A 15725-nucleotide genomic window follows, 5' to 3' on the forward strand; every position below is an offset into this window, starting at 1 on the left:
TCAAGGGTGTGGGCTGCTGAGAGGAAACATCAGGGAGACTGATCTGCTTCAAATGCCCACAGCAGGACTGGGAACAGGGATCACCCCAAAACTCTGCTTGTCCCCCAAATCCTTTCCTTGCTGAGGATATTTCAGCCCTCCTCAGGGCTCAGGCTCCTTTCTGCCAGGATTTTGGTGTTCCCACTGAGCTTCCTGCTCACATCAGCATCTTGGAAAGCTTCCCATCCCTCCTGGTAGACAGCCCCTTCCCAGCTGCTCTTACCTGCAGTCCCCATAATTGGCAGTAATTGCCCTAATTGCTCACAGAAGCAGATGTTCTCTCTGTGGTCATATTGAACCAGCTTATTCTGTTCTACAGACATGAGCACACAGCATTAAAGGACTAATTCCTGTAAATAAGCCTATTAAAAGGTTAGGAACAGTGCCTCCAACTAAACCAGCAGCTGAAGCCCACTGGTTTCATTTGTCTCCTCGTTGAAACATGCTCATCTTCGTCTGCTTGGGACTGGGATGTCCTTGTGTTTGGCCACTTGCTCTTGTGTTGTGGTCAGTGGGTGTCCTAGCATTAAAGGTCAGCCCTTTGCATTGTTTCCAGCTAGTAAATCACTTTTATAGCTAATTAACACCACACCTACCATACCCCTAGTGTTACTGGGGAGTGGGAGAAGAGGCTGGTTCATGTGATGGTGAGCAGAGGGGCTGTGCTTTGAAGGCTTCAGTTGATGCTGCTACAGAAAGAAAAATCAATCTCACTTATTTCCCTGTCTGAAAGGGGGGGAAATTGTAATTCCTTGATTCTTCTCCCAACACTCTGCTGTTCACCCTTTGCAGGGAAGGATTATCAGGCACAGCGCAGCACTGCCCCTGGGGCAGCCTGAGGAAGAGTCCTTACCCCAGTCATCAGCTTAATTGCAGTGTCAGTCCCTCAAACCAGGAGCTGATGATGTGTAATTAGGCTGTGGAAGGGTAATTAGAATCACAGAATCACGGAATTGTTTAGGTTGGAAAAGACCTCTGAGATCATCAAGTCCAACCATGCACTTGCCAAGTCCACCACTAAACCATGTCCCTCAGCACCACATCTGCATGCCTTTAAAACCCCTCCAGGGATAGGGAAATCCACCGCAGCCCTGGGTAATCTGGTCCAGGGTTTGACAATCCTTTTGGGAAAGAAATTGTTCCTCATACCAACCTAAACCTACCCTGCTGCATCTTGAGCCTGTTTTCTCTTGTCCTATCACTTACTACTAGGGAGAAGCAACCAACCCCCAAATCCCCACTAGGGAGAAGAGACCAACCTGGCTCCAACCTCCTTACAGGGAGATATAGAGATTCAGAAGGTCTCCCGTTAGCCTCCTTTTCTCCAGTCTGAACAACCCCAGTTCCTTCAGCTGCTCCTCACAAAACTCATGCTCTAGACCACCAGCTTTGTTGCCCTTCCCTGGATGCATTCCAGCCCCTCAATGTCCTTTGAGTGAGGAGCCCAGAACTGAACTCGGTACTCAAGGTATGGCCTCAGCAGTGCTGAGCACAGGGAGATCTGCTGCTGGTCAAGGTCAGGGTATCACAGCCTGGTGGTCTTGCACTGGAAGGCGCTGGCATCACTCAACTCCTGCACTTCTCCATGACAAATCCAAGGCCATGCCTGTTCAGGACACAGATTTAACCAGCAATTTGGTTTTCAGCCTCTGTGCTCTGTTTGGAGTTGCTGGCTCCGGGTCCTCCTCAGCAGAGCTAGCTGAAGTCAGGCAATTGGGTTGGTGAAACATGGATTCTGCCAGTGGTGTACTGAGCATTATGAGCTACCAGCACAGCTTTGTCCCTCACCCCACTTGTTCAGCACTATTTCATCCTCTTGGAAGATTGATCATCCAGTGAGGATGGAGAAATGAAGGCACTTGGGTGAGCTGCCATCTAAAGCAGCATCACGCTGGGTTTGCAGCCCCAGATGTACTTGCCAGGCTGTTTTCCTTTTGCCTGCAAATATTCTCCAGTACCCTCATGTGGAAAAACACTTGTGTCTGGCAGCACAACTGCTCCAGCCAGAGCCTGTAGCTTGCAGCTTTCAGCAGAAGACATGCCTCAAAACGCTTTTGGCACTCAGAGCAGAAGTCGGAGAGGAAAAGACTTTCAACTTGTTATCCTCGGTACCAGCACAGGCTTGGGGGATGATGAGATTGAGAGCAGCCCTGCAGAGAAAGAATGGGAGGTGCTGGTGGATGAGAAGCTGGACATGAGCCAGCAATAAGTGCTTGGAAGCCCAGAGGCCAATGACATCCTGGGCTGCATCAGGTGATTCTGCCCCTCTGCTCTGCTCTGGTGAGACCTCACCTGCAGTGCTGTGTCCGGCTCTGGAGTCCTCAACACAGGAAGGACATGGACCTATTGGAATGGGTCCTTAGAAGGCCACGAAGTTGATCAGAGGGCTGGAGCCACCTCAGTTATGAAGATAAGCTGGGAGAGCTGGGGCTGTTTGGCCTGGAGTAGAGAAGGCACCATGAAGACCTTAGAGCTGCATTCAAGGGGACCTAAAGGAAGGCTGGGGAGGGATTGTTTAGAAGGGCAAATGGTGACAGGACAAGGGGCAGTGGTTTGAAACTAGAGCAGGGCAGATTTAGGTTGGACATCAGGAGGAAGTTCTTCACAATGAGAGTGGTGAGATCCTGGAACAGGTTGCCCAGAGAGATGGTGGAGGCCCCATGGAGACATTCCAGGTCAAACTTGATGGGGCCCTGAGCAACCTGATCTAGTTGGAGATGTCCCTGCTGACCGCAGGGGTTTTGGACAAGATGACTTTTGAGGGTCCCTTCCAACCACATGCATTCTGTAATTCTATGGTTCTGTGAACTCCAGTTCCCCTTGTTTGCAAACCTGACAGCCACTGGTAAAGCTGGGATGTGGGTTCCTCTCTCTGGCAAACTGTGAGAGAAGCAGAGTGAAGGGGAGCCGCAGGGGCTGCACCCCTGGCCCTGCTCCCGCTATCACCATTTGTATGCCGTCCTCAAGCCTTTTTCTTCTAGTCTAATTCATGCAAATATATGTAAAGAGTAAAGACTGTTCCACCACGTCTTGCACATTTGTTTCGAGAGGAGAAAAAGGAGGCGAATTTAGAGGGAATTTGCAAGCTGAATTTTAAGACCCACATCTAAAAAGCCCCAAAGAGCAGGGTGGTGTGGCCAGCGGTGCTGACCCTGCTTCCCGGTGGCTTCATTTTCCCTGCTCTCACAACCGTAATGCCATTACCAGGGAGCGTTTGGAGAACTGGAGTAGATCCTAATTAGCAGCCTCTGATTTTCCCGCCCCCCCCAGTTTCATAATCAGTGATCTGGGCTCTACCAGAAGTGTTACTGTGGCAACAGGGCTGAAGCAGCAGCGGTGCAGGATTACCACAGGCAGGTACAGCGGTGGTTTGGTGGCTCCGCGACACTTTCTTAGCCCGCGGGGGGCTGCTCCGTGGGACTGGCTGGCTGCTCCCCGCACCCTGACAGGTGTCCCAGGTGGATTTCAGGGTAAGCACCACCAGGCTAAGCTGCATGACCGAACGCGTGCCTTTTAATTGGAGCTTAGCCTCTCCTAATGAGATCTTAAGGCTGGCAGGAGAATGAGCCCCTCCAACACCTTTGTTTTGAGTAGGATGCTCCCACCCCTCGCTGCCCAAACCCTCTGGCTTGACTTGGAGCTGGGACGTCAGCTCCGTCCTGCCTAACAGCTGGGCTTCATTTTTGGTCTGTTATTTTTAAACCTTCTTTCTCCTCCCCATGTCCCATGGGTTCACTCTCCAAGGGCAGCTCACGAGGTGGGGATGTTGTGGTTTAGTAGAGGATGTCTCTGCCCCATGGCAGGGGGGTCGGAACTCAGTGATCTTTAAGGTCCCTTCCAACCCAACCCAGTCTGTGATTCTCTGATTCTATGAAAATGGCCACGCTTAGCCCAACTCCTCAGCCAGGAGCAGGCAGAGCTGCTGTGTGAGCTGCACCCCTCTTCTCTTTACACGTGGTGCAGACAATGACTGGGACAAAGAAGGGGACACCCTGGCATGGAATATTTAAAGAAATATATTCCTGTGTGACTTCACTGATTTCTTTCTTTCTGTTCTCATTCATTATTTTGAACAATAAGAGGAAGCAGCTTCGCTGGAGCCTCTCAGGCAGTCGCTCTCCTCAGCACCGCAGGGCACCTGCAATGCCTGTCCCACAGCAGCAGGCCATGGTGATCACTCTTGTGCCAGCCAAGGGTTTGCACAAGCTCTGGGGATCTGCTACAGCAGATCATAGAATCATGGAATGGTTTGGGTTGGAAGGGACCTTTAAAGGTCATCCAGTTCAACCTCCTGCTATGACCAGGAGCATCTTCACAAGATCAAGTTGCTCAGAGCCCCATATGACCTGACCTGGAATGGTTTCAGCCATGGGGCATCTACCACATCTCTGGGCTACCTGGGCTAGGGTCTCACCACCCTCAGGGTAAAACATTTCTTCCTTCTCTCTAGGCTGAATCTCCCTCTGTTAGTTTCAAACCATCACCCCTTGTCCTGTCACAACAGGCCCTAAAAAAATGTCTGGTCCCAGCTTTCTGATCAGCCTCTTTAAGTACTGAAAGGCCACCAGAAGGTCTCCCTGGAGCCTTCTCTTCTCCAGGCTCACCAACCCCAACTCTCTCAGCCTGGCCTCACAGCAGAGAGCTTTCAGCCCTCCCAGCATTGCTGTGGCCTCCTCTGGCCCTGCTCCAACAGGTCCCTGTCTGTGCTGTGCTGAGCACTCCAGAGCTGCCCCAGCACTGCAGGTGAGGTCTCAGCAGAGCACAGCAGAGGTGCAGAATCCCCTCCCTGCCCCTGCTGCCCACACTGCTGGGGATCAGCCCAGGACAAGGCTGGCTCTGGGCTGTGAGCACTCAGTGCCAGCTCATGTCCAGCTTTTCACCCACCAGCACGCCAAGTCCTTCTCCACAGGGCTGCTCTCCAGCCGTTCATCACCCAGACAATGTTGATACTAGGAATACTCCAGAAGAGGGTCTAACCTCTCTCTCCAGACATTTCCTTCCAGTTCCAGTGACCCTCACCAGCCTCACCTGCAGTGAAACCCTCCATCCCCAGCACCTTTCTCCTGGTTGTGTCTTAGGTTTGGTCCTTCATCCTCCATTACCTGACAGCTCCCTTGGGCTTAGCTCAGTGCTCTTCCATCTCTTAGAACTCAATTTTTTTCTCAGCTTTTAGCTGTCCCACCTTCAGAGTGTCCCTCAGGAAATCCTCTCCAGCTGATCATTCTGCGTTGTTGCAGATCCAAGATGCTCCTCATCCCTTTCTGTCTCCCTCCACAATTTATTCCGCAACCCATCCTGGTTTATTCCACACATGGTGAGGGGTCTAGAGCACAAATCTTGTGAGGAGCAGGGGTTGTTCAGCCTGGAGAAAAGGAAACTGAGGAGAAACCTTCTTGTTCTCTATCACTCCATGAAAGGAGATTGCAGCCAGGTGGGGGTCACTCTCTTCTCTCAGCTAACAAGTGATAGGACAAAGGAAATGGCCTCACGTTGTGCTAGGGGAGCTTTAGTTTGGACATGAGGAACAATTTCTTTCCCAAAAGGGTTGTCAAAGCCTAGACCAGGCTGCCCAGGGCAGTGGTGGAATTCCCATCCCTGGAGGGCTTTAAAAGCCATGCAGATGTAGTGCTGAGGGACATGGTTTAGTGATGACTTGACAGTGCTGGGTCAAGGGTTGGACTTGATGATCTTCAAGGTCTTTTCCAGCCAAAAGAATTCTGTGAATCTGTGATAATGTGAAGCTCTTTCTACACCCTGTGATCAAGCGTCATGCTATCTTAGAGGAAGGTAGGGCAATGAGGACCAAGTGGTTGGACTTGATGATCTTAAAGGTCTATTCCAACCAAAATGGTTCTGATTCTGTGGTGAGAGGTGCAGCAGTGACTGCCTCATGCTCCCACGGTCCAGCAGTTGCTGTGCCAGCAGAAAAGAGTGGCTGAGAGCAAATTAAACCTTTCCTAATTATGAGGGTCATTAGGGAAATTAACATTAGGGAAATAATTCTATATATTTGTATCTCTTCCCCTCCAAGGCACTTGGGGCAGCTTCCAGACAGTGACTGTACTTGCTGTGCTGGCACTGTGGCCAGGAGGACCCATCAGTGCACGTCAATGATCAAGGAGTGGAGATCATTGAGCTCATTGTGCCACCCCTGGATGGAGGGGTGGAGACAACTTCTGCTTCTGTATTCTGTGTTTTCAACATGAGCTCATGGGGTCTCTCATGTCAGTGTTGGGATTTGCCTGGCTTTAAACATAGCAGAGCAAAATTTGTGTCCAAAATCAAGGCAGAAAAAAAAAAAACACCACCACCAAGATCTGTCATGCCGCGGTCACAGGACAGATGGCCACTCTCACCCTCTCTGCTTCTCTTCAGGAACTGAACTGTGCCAGTCACTTAAGCATCCACATTCATTGGTGTTTTTCTCTTTTTTATTTTCCTTAAAACCTCATCAGTTCAGTTTTCCTATCTCCTAACTGGGCTAATAATTCCCTAGTCTCAGGGCTTTTCTAGGAGACTCACTTACCAGTCTTGAGGTGCTCCAAGATTCTTTGGAGTCTATAATGGCTTCATTTTCCCGGGGCAGCTTGTGGTTCTTGATTAGTGGCTCTGAGAAGGTGAGGGTTGTCTTGTACATGGCAGAGGGCTGTCGTGGTGTGCAGTGACTGCTGCTTGTGCACTGAACACCAGCACAGAGCTGGAGGGACTCTGGTGAAATCCTAAGATACATCCTGCAGAGTGTAGGCATCTCCTTCCTAGTGCAGGATGTTGTCTCACTCCACTATGAGCTTAAAGACCAGCAAGTTGGCCTTTTGAAAAGTTGGCAGGACAGTAAGTTACAGATTCATGGAGTCCCAGAGTGGCTGAGGTTGGAAAGGACCTCTGGAAGTCATCTGGTCCACCCTCCCTCCAGCAGGGCAATCTGGAGCTGGTTGCCCAGGACCATGTCCAGACAAATTTTAAAGATCCCTGAAGAAGGAGACTCCACAACCTCCCTGGACAACCTGTGCCAGTGCTCAGTCACCCTCACAGTCAAAAAGCGTCTCCTGAAGTTCAGAGTCACTCCTGTGTCTCAGTCTGTGCCCATGACCTCCAGTCCTGTCACTGGGCACCACTGGAAGGAGCCTGGCTCTGTCCTCTTTACACCCCTAATTCAGGGATTTATAGACATTGATGAGGCCTCTCCAGAGCCTTCACTTCTGCAGGCTGAGCGGTTCCAGCTCCCTCAGCCTCTCTTAATAGCAGAGATGCTCCAGCCCTTGAATCATCTCCCTGGCCCTTTGCTGGTCTCTCTCCAATGTGTCCATGTCTCTCTCGGACTGGGGAGCCCAGCACTGGACACAGTGCTCCAAGAATGGCCTCACCTGTGCTGAGTGGAAGGGAAGGAGAACCTCCCTCACCCTGCTGGCAATGCTTTGTCTGCCACAGCCCAGAACAGCACTGGCTTTCTTTGCTGCAAGGGCACATTGCTGGCCCATGGTCAATTTGGTGTCCACCAGGACCCCCAGGTTCTCTTCTGCCAAGCTGTTTTCCAGCTGGGTAGCCCCCAGTACTTACTGGTGCCTGGGGTTGTTCCTCCTCAAGGGCAGGACTTTGCACTTCTCCTCATGAGGTGCCTGTTGGCCTGTTTTCTCCAGCCTGTTGTGGTGCCTCTGAACAGCAGCAGGGCCCTCTGAGTATCAGCCACTCTTCCCAGTGTGGTGTCGTCAGCAAGCTTGCTGAGGGTGCACTCAGCCCCATCTTCCAGGTCATTAATGAAGATGTTAAGCAGGACTGGAGTCAGTAAGTTCATCTTGACTGTGATCTCAAAGGTCTTTGAGAACATTTTTCACAAATTCAAGCTGTGTTGTTCACTTCTGGAGTCAAAAAGCCATTTTAGGAGACTTGATGCTAAGCTGGGCTGAAATAGAGCAATTCCCACTTATCAGAGTTAGGAAGGGAGCTTGGGGAGCCTCCTTCCACCTTCTGGCTGGTGGACACCTGATCCTCCCTTCATCCACCCACAATGATTTCATGCACATTGCTACTGCCCGTGTGTGCTTTGAGAGCCTGCATGGTCAGCATGGGATAGACTAACATCTCACTAAAGATTACCTCCAGGAGGAAAACTGATCCTGGCTCGGGCCAGCAGTTTTTAACATCACCCCAACCATGCCAGCTATTTCTGGATGCTCAGAAAGCCAGGTGGGCGTGGGGTTAGATTCCCTCCATGTACATATGACGACGTTGCTGTTTGAAAGAGGACTTGTGCCTTCACCTCTTGGTCTGAGGGCCATGAAAGTGCTGGGAGGTCTGGAAGCCCTCTGCTGTGAGGCCAGGCTGAGAGAGATGGGATTGTTCAGCCTGGAGAAAAGAAAGTTCCAGGGAGACCTTCTGGTGGCCTTTCAGTGCTTAAAGTAGGCTACAGGAAAGGTGGGGAGGGATTTTTTTACCAGGACTTACAGTGATTGGACAATGGATAATGGTTTTAGACTTCAAGAGGGTGGGTTGAGGTTGGATGTAAGAAATGTTTCATGATGAGGGTGATGAGACACTGGCCCAGGTTGCAGAGAGGTGGGAGATGCCCCATCCCTGGAACCATCCCAGGTCAGGTTGTCTGGGGCTGTGAGCAACCTGCTCGAGTTGCAGATGTCCCTGCTGACTGCAGGGGGGTTGGACTGGCTGAGCTTTCAGGTCCCTTCCAACTCAACCCATGCCATGACTTAAGTACTAAGGTGCAGGCAAGCGGTGATCTCTTGAAGGTCGGGCAGGTGGAGGAAGCAGAAGCCCAAGCCCTTCCCACAGGCCTGTCCCCCTCCTCATGCACCAGCCCTCACAGCAGCTGTCACTCATGTGGAGCCTCCTGTTTATTTAAAAGCAAAAAAAAAAAAAAAAAAAAAAAAAAAAGCAAGGAAAGGCAGTGGATTTCCAGAGAGGGTGAATGGTTGCTGTGATTCATCTTTTCTGTTGAAGAGTGGAAAAGCAGAGGGTGGGGTGGGGGAATAATGTTCGGTGACACATCAAAGGCCTCTTTTCAGCTTTGGAGACACATGCAAGGAATTAGTCACAACCCTTTTTTCCTCCCTAAGCTCAGTGGCCCCTCTCTCTGTGATGTCCAGCTCACTGCAGCCAGCCCAATGTAGTTTAGAGCCGAGGCAGCTCCTCACAGGGGGCTGATGAAGAGAAGAAACCAATGCACAGTGTAAGGATCCTGCTATATGGCCCCTCCCTGGGTGATTCCTCCCTGAGGACCAGGCTTTGCTGAGCTCTCCAGCATTGCAGCTCATCCCCATTGTCATTTTCCCCTCCTTTGCATCTCACCCATCATGAGAGGTTTGGGCTTAGGGGGAAGAGGAACCCAAATCATTCTGCCACCAATCCAGCCCACAGGCAGCTCTCTTCTGCTGCTGGTCACAGCTCCACAGAGAGGCTGCAGAGCCACAAATGGGATTGGAAAGGAGCAGGGAGGGGGAGAGGAACAGCAGGTTTGTTTTCCAGCCATTCTGATGGCTTGCTGCCACCTAAAAGGGAAAAAAAAAACAACCAGACCTTTTTCCCCTTTCTTTATGCTCAGGCTTGTTCTTGTCCTACAGTGAGCTGCTAACCAGGGCAAACGCCAATCTCACTCCTGGCTTTGCCCTCTTCCCTGACAAAAGAAAGAAGTAAAGTGAACGATTTTTTGTGTTTTTCACTGCAGTTGGGGCCAGCAGGAGGGAGTTGGGTGGTTGGGGTTGAGCCACTACATTGCAGCATCTTTCTGAAAGCAAACAGCAGTGGGTCCTGGGGTCCCAGGCAGCTGGGTGGAATTCAGGTCGTGTCTCCTCCTCGCACAGAGAAAAGGATTGCCTCATTTTCCAGGAATTAGGAATATGTCAGAGGTGGGGATAAATCCTGCCTTTGATTGTGGATGGCTGTATCCGGGTAGGAGCTGGCCACTTTCTGCAGCACTAAAGACTAAAGACATGGGGAGGGGTGGGGGGGATGATCCTGCAGCCAACTCCCCTCCAGCAGCAGCACGCACCAGGGCCATTTTCAAGCCACTTATTACTTTATAAAGAGATTATTTCCTTCTCCACCCCCCTCCCCAACATCGATCATCTCGACAAGATCCACATGTTTTAAAGCATAACATTCTGCAGCCTCAAAACCAGTAGGCTCAAACACAGCCTTTCCTATGGGAAGGTTCCCAGCAGTGTAGGGGAGAGTGCAGCTGATATACACTATAGATATCTATATGTCTATATATGTGTGTGTGCATAAAAATATGCAAATATGCATAAATATGTATATATATATATATATATAAAATTATCTATATAAATATAGATAAATAAATATATTTATTTGTGTCCAGAGAAGGGCCACGAGGATGATCAGAGGGCTGGAGCACCTCTCCTATGAGGACAGACTGAAAGAGTTGGGGCTGTTCAGTCTGGAGAAGAGAAGGCTCCAACGAGACCTTATTGTGGCCTTCCAGTATCTTAAAGGGGCTACAAGAAAGCTGGGGAGGGACTTTTTAGGGTGTCAGGTAGCAATAGGACTAGGGGGAATGGAGCAAAACTAGAAGTGGGTAGATTCAGACTGAATGTTAGGAAAAAATTCTTCCCCATGAGGGTGGTGAGAGACTGGAACAGGTTGCCCAGGGAGGTGGTGGAAGCCTCATCCCTGAAAGTTTTTAAGGCCAGACTGGATGTGGCTCTGGGCAACCTGATCTAATGTGAGGTGTCCCTGCCCAGGGCAGGGGAATTGGAACTGGATGATCCTTGAGGTTCCTTCCAACCCTAACAATTCTATGGTTCTATGATTCTATGATTTAGGCTAAATTAAATCCTAGTTGCTCTTTGTCCTATTTATTTAGGACAAATAAATTTATTTAGGATAAACTTATTTAGGATAAAATTTATTTAGGATAAATAAATACAACATGACAAGAGGAAATAGCCTCAGGTTGCTCCAGGGGAGATTGAGGTTGGTCATTAGGAATAATTTCTTCCCCAGATGGGTTTTCCAGCCCGGGACCAGGCTGCCCAAGGCAGTGGTGGAATCCCCATCCCTAGAGGGGTTTCTAAGTGGTGTAGATGTGGTGCCGAGGGACTTGCTTTAGTGGTGACCTGGCAGTGCTGGGTTAAGGGTTGGACTTGATAATCTTAAAGGTCTTTTCCAACCTCAACCATTCTGTGATTCCAATAAATATATATAAATCTATTCATACATATATACAGACATAAATAAAAGTTGGAGGGATAGATATGGAGAGAGAGAGAGAGAGAGAGAAAGAAAATATTTCTGGAAACTCTGCTAGCAATTATCATAGATCATAGAATCATAGAATAGTCTGGTTTGGAAAGGGACCTCCAAAGCTCTAGTTCAACCCCCTGCAGTCAGCAGGGACATCCCCAACTAGTTCAGGTTGCCCAGAGCCCTATCCAGCCTGACCTTGAATATCTCCAGGGATGTGGCCTCAACTACCTGCCTGGGCAACTTGTTCCACTACCCTCATGCTAAAAAACTTGTTGCTAACATCCAAGTTAAATCTCCTTTACTGTAGTTTGAAACCATTGCCCCTGCTCCTGTCACTGCATGCCTGTATAAACAGTCCCTCTGCATCCTTCTTGTAGCCCCCTTAGGTACTGGCAGGCTACAATTATTAGGTCTCCCCAGAGCCTTCTCTTCTCCAGGCTGAACCCCCCCAGCTCCCTCAGCCTGTCCTCGTAGCAGAGCTGCTCCAACCCCCTGATCATCCTCGTGGCCCTATCACTATTCAGGTTTCTAGCCCAGGTTTTTGAGTAGGAAGGCTCCCAAGCAGCCAGGATCCCGAGCATCCGAAGCGGCCGGGGCGGCGATTGGGGGCCGGGCCGGTGGTGGTCCCCCCCGCGGCAGCGGCAGCGCCGGCGCCGTGACGTGAGGCTGTTTGTGTGCAGCGCTGGCAGGATGTGGCCGCGGCCAGGAGCCGTGTTTGTGTTGATAACATTACAAGTATTTCCTCTGCCTTTCCGAGAGCAGCAGGGAGGGAGCCGGGGGGAAGGGAGACTCGGGTTTCTCCGGCTTTGGGGTCGGATTCGCCAGGCCTTTCATGGGAAGAAGCAGGTCTCGGCGTATCCCTGGCCTTCCTTTATCCTGCGGTTGGGAACAGGGGGTGAGGAATGGCAGAGCTGGCGGCGGGGCTGGCACAGCCCTCCCCTAACACAGAGCCCTCCGCTGCTTGCTCTCAGCTGTGGGTTTAAGGTGGTGAGGCAGAGCTGGCAGCTCACAGAGTGGTCACCGAATGACAGAATCACCTGGTTGGAAGAGACCTTAAGATCATCAGGTCCATCCATAACCCAACATCTCCCTGCACACGGCTGTTAGACCGTGTCCCTGAGCTCCTCATCTTCTAAACACCCCCAGGGGTGTTCCACCACTCCCTGGGGCAGCCTCTTCCAGTGCCTGAAGATCCTTTCTGTGGAGAAATTTTTCGTAATATCCAACCTAAACCTTCCCTGCTGCAACTTGAGGCCATTTCCTCTCATCCTAATCCTCATTACGTGGGAGAAGAGGCCAGCCCCCAACTCACTCCATCCTCCTGTCAGGGAGCTGTAGAGAGCAATGGTACTTCTGCCTTTGCATGTGGGTCCCATCATGAGGAGTGACCTAGTTCTGTGTGTTTCCACAGTGAGGTGCTCAGAGGATCTGTCTCCTGCAGCAAGGTGCTTTTGTTCTTGCTGGCAGCACGTCTTCATGTGCTTCCTGGATGCAGTCAAACACGGGGAGGGCACAAGCTCCCTTTCCTATGCTGGATGGAGAACCTCTTTACCATAGGACCATCACAACTCCAAAGTGTGATTGCCTGTTGCGTGGCCTCAACAAGCACCAACAGTGGAGCGTTGGACCTGGGGAGGAATAACCCCCAGCACCACACAGGTGGGGGGCTGACAGCAGCTCCCTGGAGAAGGACCTAGGAGTGCTAGTGGACAAGTTCACCAGGAGCCAGCAATGTGCCCTCATGGCCAAGAAGATGAGTGGTGTCCTGGGATGCATTAAGAAAAGTGTGAGGAGCAGGTTGATAAAGGTTCTTCTCCTCCTCTATTCTGCACTAAGGAGGCCACATATGGAGTACTGGGTAAAGTTCTGGGCTCCCCAGTTCAAGGGAGACAAGAAACTACTGGAGGGAATCCAGTATAGAGGCTCTGTAGATGCTGAAGGGGCAGGTGCATGTATATGAAGAGAAAAGGATGAGAGCCCTGGGGCTGTTTAGCCTGGAGAAGAGCAGCCTGAGAGGGGATCCTCAGCAACAGCTAAAGGGCAGGGGCCAAGAGGATGGAGCCAGATTCTTTTGCAGTGGTGTCCAGTGACAGGACAAGGGGCAACAGGCACAAACTGGAGCCCAAGAGGTTCCATCTGAATAGGAGGAGAAACTTCTTTGCTGTGAGGTTGCTGGAGCCCTGGAGCAGGATGCCCAGAGAGGTTGTGGAGCCTCCTCTGGAGAGATTCCAAACCCACCTGGAGATTGTGATTTGGGGCAAGCTGCAGTGGGTGCCCCTGCTTTAGCAGGGAGGTTGGACAGGATGATCTCCAGAGGTCCCTTCCAACTCCTGCCATGCTGGGATTCTGTACCATCAAATCCATTTTAGTTGTGGGGTTCCCAGACATCCCACCCTGGAGCAGAGCCTCAGGGAGGCACCAGTGCTGTCACCAACGGCAGGAGGACTGAATCAGTTCAAATTCACCCAGACAGATATTCTAACTGGTGATGAAACCCTCTGGGAAGCTGTCTGCTCGTGCCATTGGGACCTTCTGGAGAGAGCCCTGCCCCAGGACTGGCCATAGAGGTTGCTGAAGGAAAGCTCTTATCTCTGGAGCTTGGTTTCCTTCTGGCTGAGGGTTTGTCTGACCTTGTGGTCACTGAGTGAGTTTGACTTTTGCCAGGTTTTCTTTCAAGGGGGAGGAAAACGTGTAAGTGGCTGGTGCTGGTGGGAGGAGATACTCCTGGGTGGGGTGGGGAGGATCTTGCATTTCTGATATGGTTTCCAACGTGTTGATTACTTCAGTGTTGTTCGTTTGTCCAGAGTTTGGGATGGGTCTAGATGGAAGCAGATTTAAATAAATAGAAGGAGAGAGCAAACAACACAAGATCCATTTAGGAGGGAGAGGCTCAGGCCACGTATCTGGAACGAAGCCCTTTCTTGGCAGCCTGTTGAGCTGACTTGGCAGCAAGGTCTCACAGCCTTCTCCCAGGAGATGCTGAAGATGCAACTGGACATGGGACAAAAGCCTGAAGGCCCAGAGAGAGTGGCACAGCAGCTGCTGGGCAATGGCACATCAATGGCATGCAGCAGAGCCACCTCCAAGCCTTCACAGGTCTCCTAGCAGAGGCAAGATGCTGGCCCGTCCTTGGGAGGTCCCAGGACCACGTGCTGGTCTGGGGCTTGGCAGCTTTGGGCTTTCTTCTGGCCAGGATGATGATGTCTCACATCTTGCTGTCGTTTACCTCAGCCTCTGGGCCTGGATCTACTTGGGAGGAGATAGCTATCCCCATTTCTCAAGAGCTTTTGGAGGTCTACTGAGGAAAGAAATCACCACTAAAACCTTGGACTTATAAGGGCTGGGATAACAGCTCTGCTGAGGTCATCATCCTGTAGATTTGCAGGACATTTCCTGCAGTGCAAGGAGTGATCTTGGATTAGTGCTTGTGGGTATTTGTTTGTCCTCACGTGCAGGGAATCTGGTGGAGTTTGGATGGAGCAGAGCCTGGCCTCCTGTGGGTGTTCTGCGCACACCCAGTAACAGGCAGGAGCTTAAGTGAGCCTGGTGCTGCCTGCAGGAGGAGCTGACCTCTCCTTCCCTGCCTGAGCATTCTGATCTAGGCTCCTTGCCATGATCTTCACATTGCTCATAGTATGCTCCTTTGCAGACACATTATTAATCTCCTGTAAGAGCAGGTCCTTCTCTTTGGTGCTCACCCTCACAGCTCATTCCTCTCATGCTCTTCCACTGTTCACCCATTCCCTGCTTCATCTGTGGTCACCTTTGCTGGTATCTCCCTTTGCTGGTCCACCAGACTGGTATCTCCCCAAGCACCCTTCAGTTGGAGATGTATACTGATAAATCCTTCCCACCCACACAGGGTCTGTAGCCACATGCTCACTCTTCTCCGCCAGCTCTGCACATACAGGATGCACAGCAGTGTCCACAGGGAGGAATTATTCTGGGGTGATGTGCCACACATGGCACTTCAGGACGTGGCTTAATGGGCACAGTGGTCTTAGGTTGACTGTTGGACTTGATGAGCTTAGAGGTCTTTTCCAGTTGAAACAATTCTATGATTCTATGAAGGCTGAAGTCACTGTTCCTTGCTCTCTTCCCCAGGTCAACATGGATTTGTGGTTCTTTCTCCTTTTGCTCGGAAGCAGCCTGAGAAGCGTAGGTGCTAACAACATCACAACAGGTAAGCTATGCTCCTTGTCTCCTCTCTCTTGTCCCTAAACCATCTTTAGGATCAAAGGAGTAAGTGCTCACAGGCTCAGTGACTCTGCTCTCCACCTAACTGTAGTGTAAAGCATTGAAAAGAGGGTGCTGGGCATTTCAATTCTGTTGCTTAGAGAGGTTGGGCCAGATGATCCTTGGGGCGCCTTCCAACCTGGCATGCTGTGATTGTGTAGTAAATGGGCCCTGCTGGTTTTGCCTCTAGAAAGTATGGATCCAACCCTTGTTCCTCCTCAATACCTGTC

The 15725-nt window shown here is 50.8% G+C and overlaps 1 protein-coding gene across 1 annotated transcript in view; it reads left to right on the plus strand.

Annotated features, from left to right (window-relative positions):
• Window positions 1-15725, plus strand: part of PTPRA (protein tyrosine phosphatase receptor type A) — a 110568-nt gene that overhangs the window by 62040 nt on the left and 32803 nt on the right. Inside the window, exon 3 of the mRNA XM_054391556.1 lies at window positions 15364-15442. Within this exon, the coding sequence (XP_054247531.1) occupies window positions 15364-15442 (79 nt within the window). The remainder of the gene's footprint in view (window positions 1-15363; window positions 15443-15725) is intronic.

This window comes from Indicator indicator, chromosome 23, assembly GCF_027791375.1.
Source record: "Indicator indicator isolate 239-I01 chromosome 23, UM_Iind_1.1, whole genome shotgun sequence".
In the NCBI taxonomy this organism is placed as follows: Eukaryota; Metazoa; Chordata; class Aves; order Piciformes; family Indicatoridae; genus Indicator; species Indicator indicator.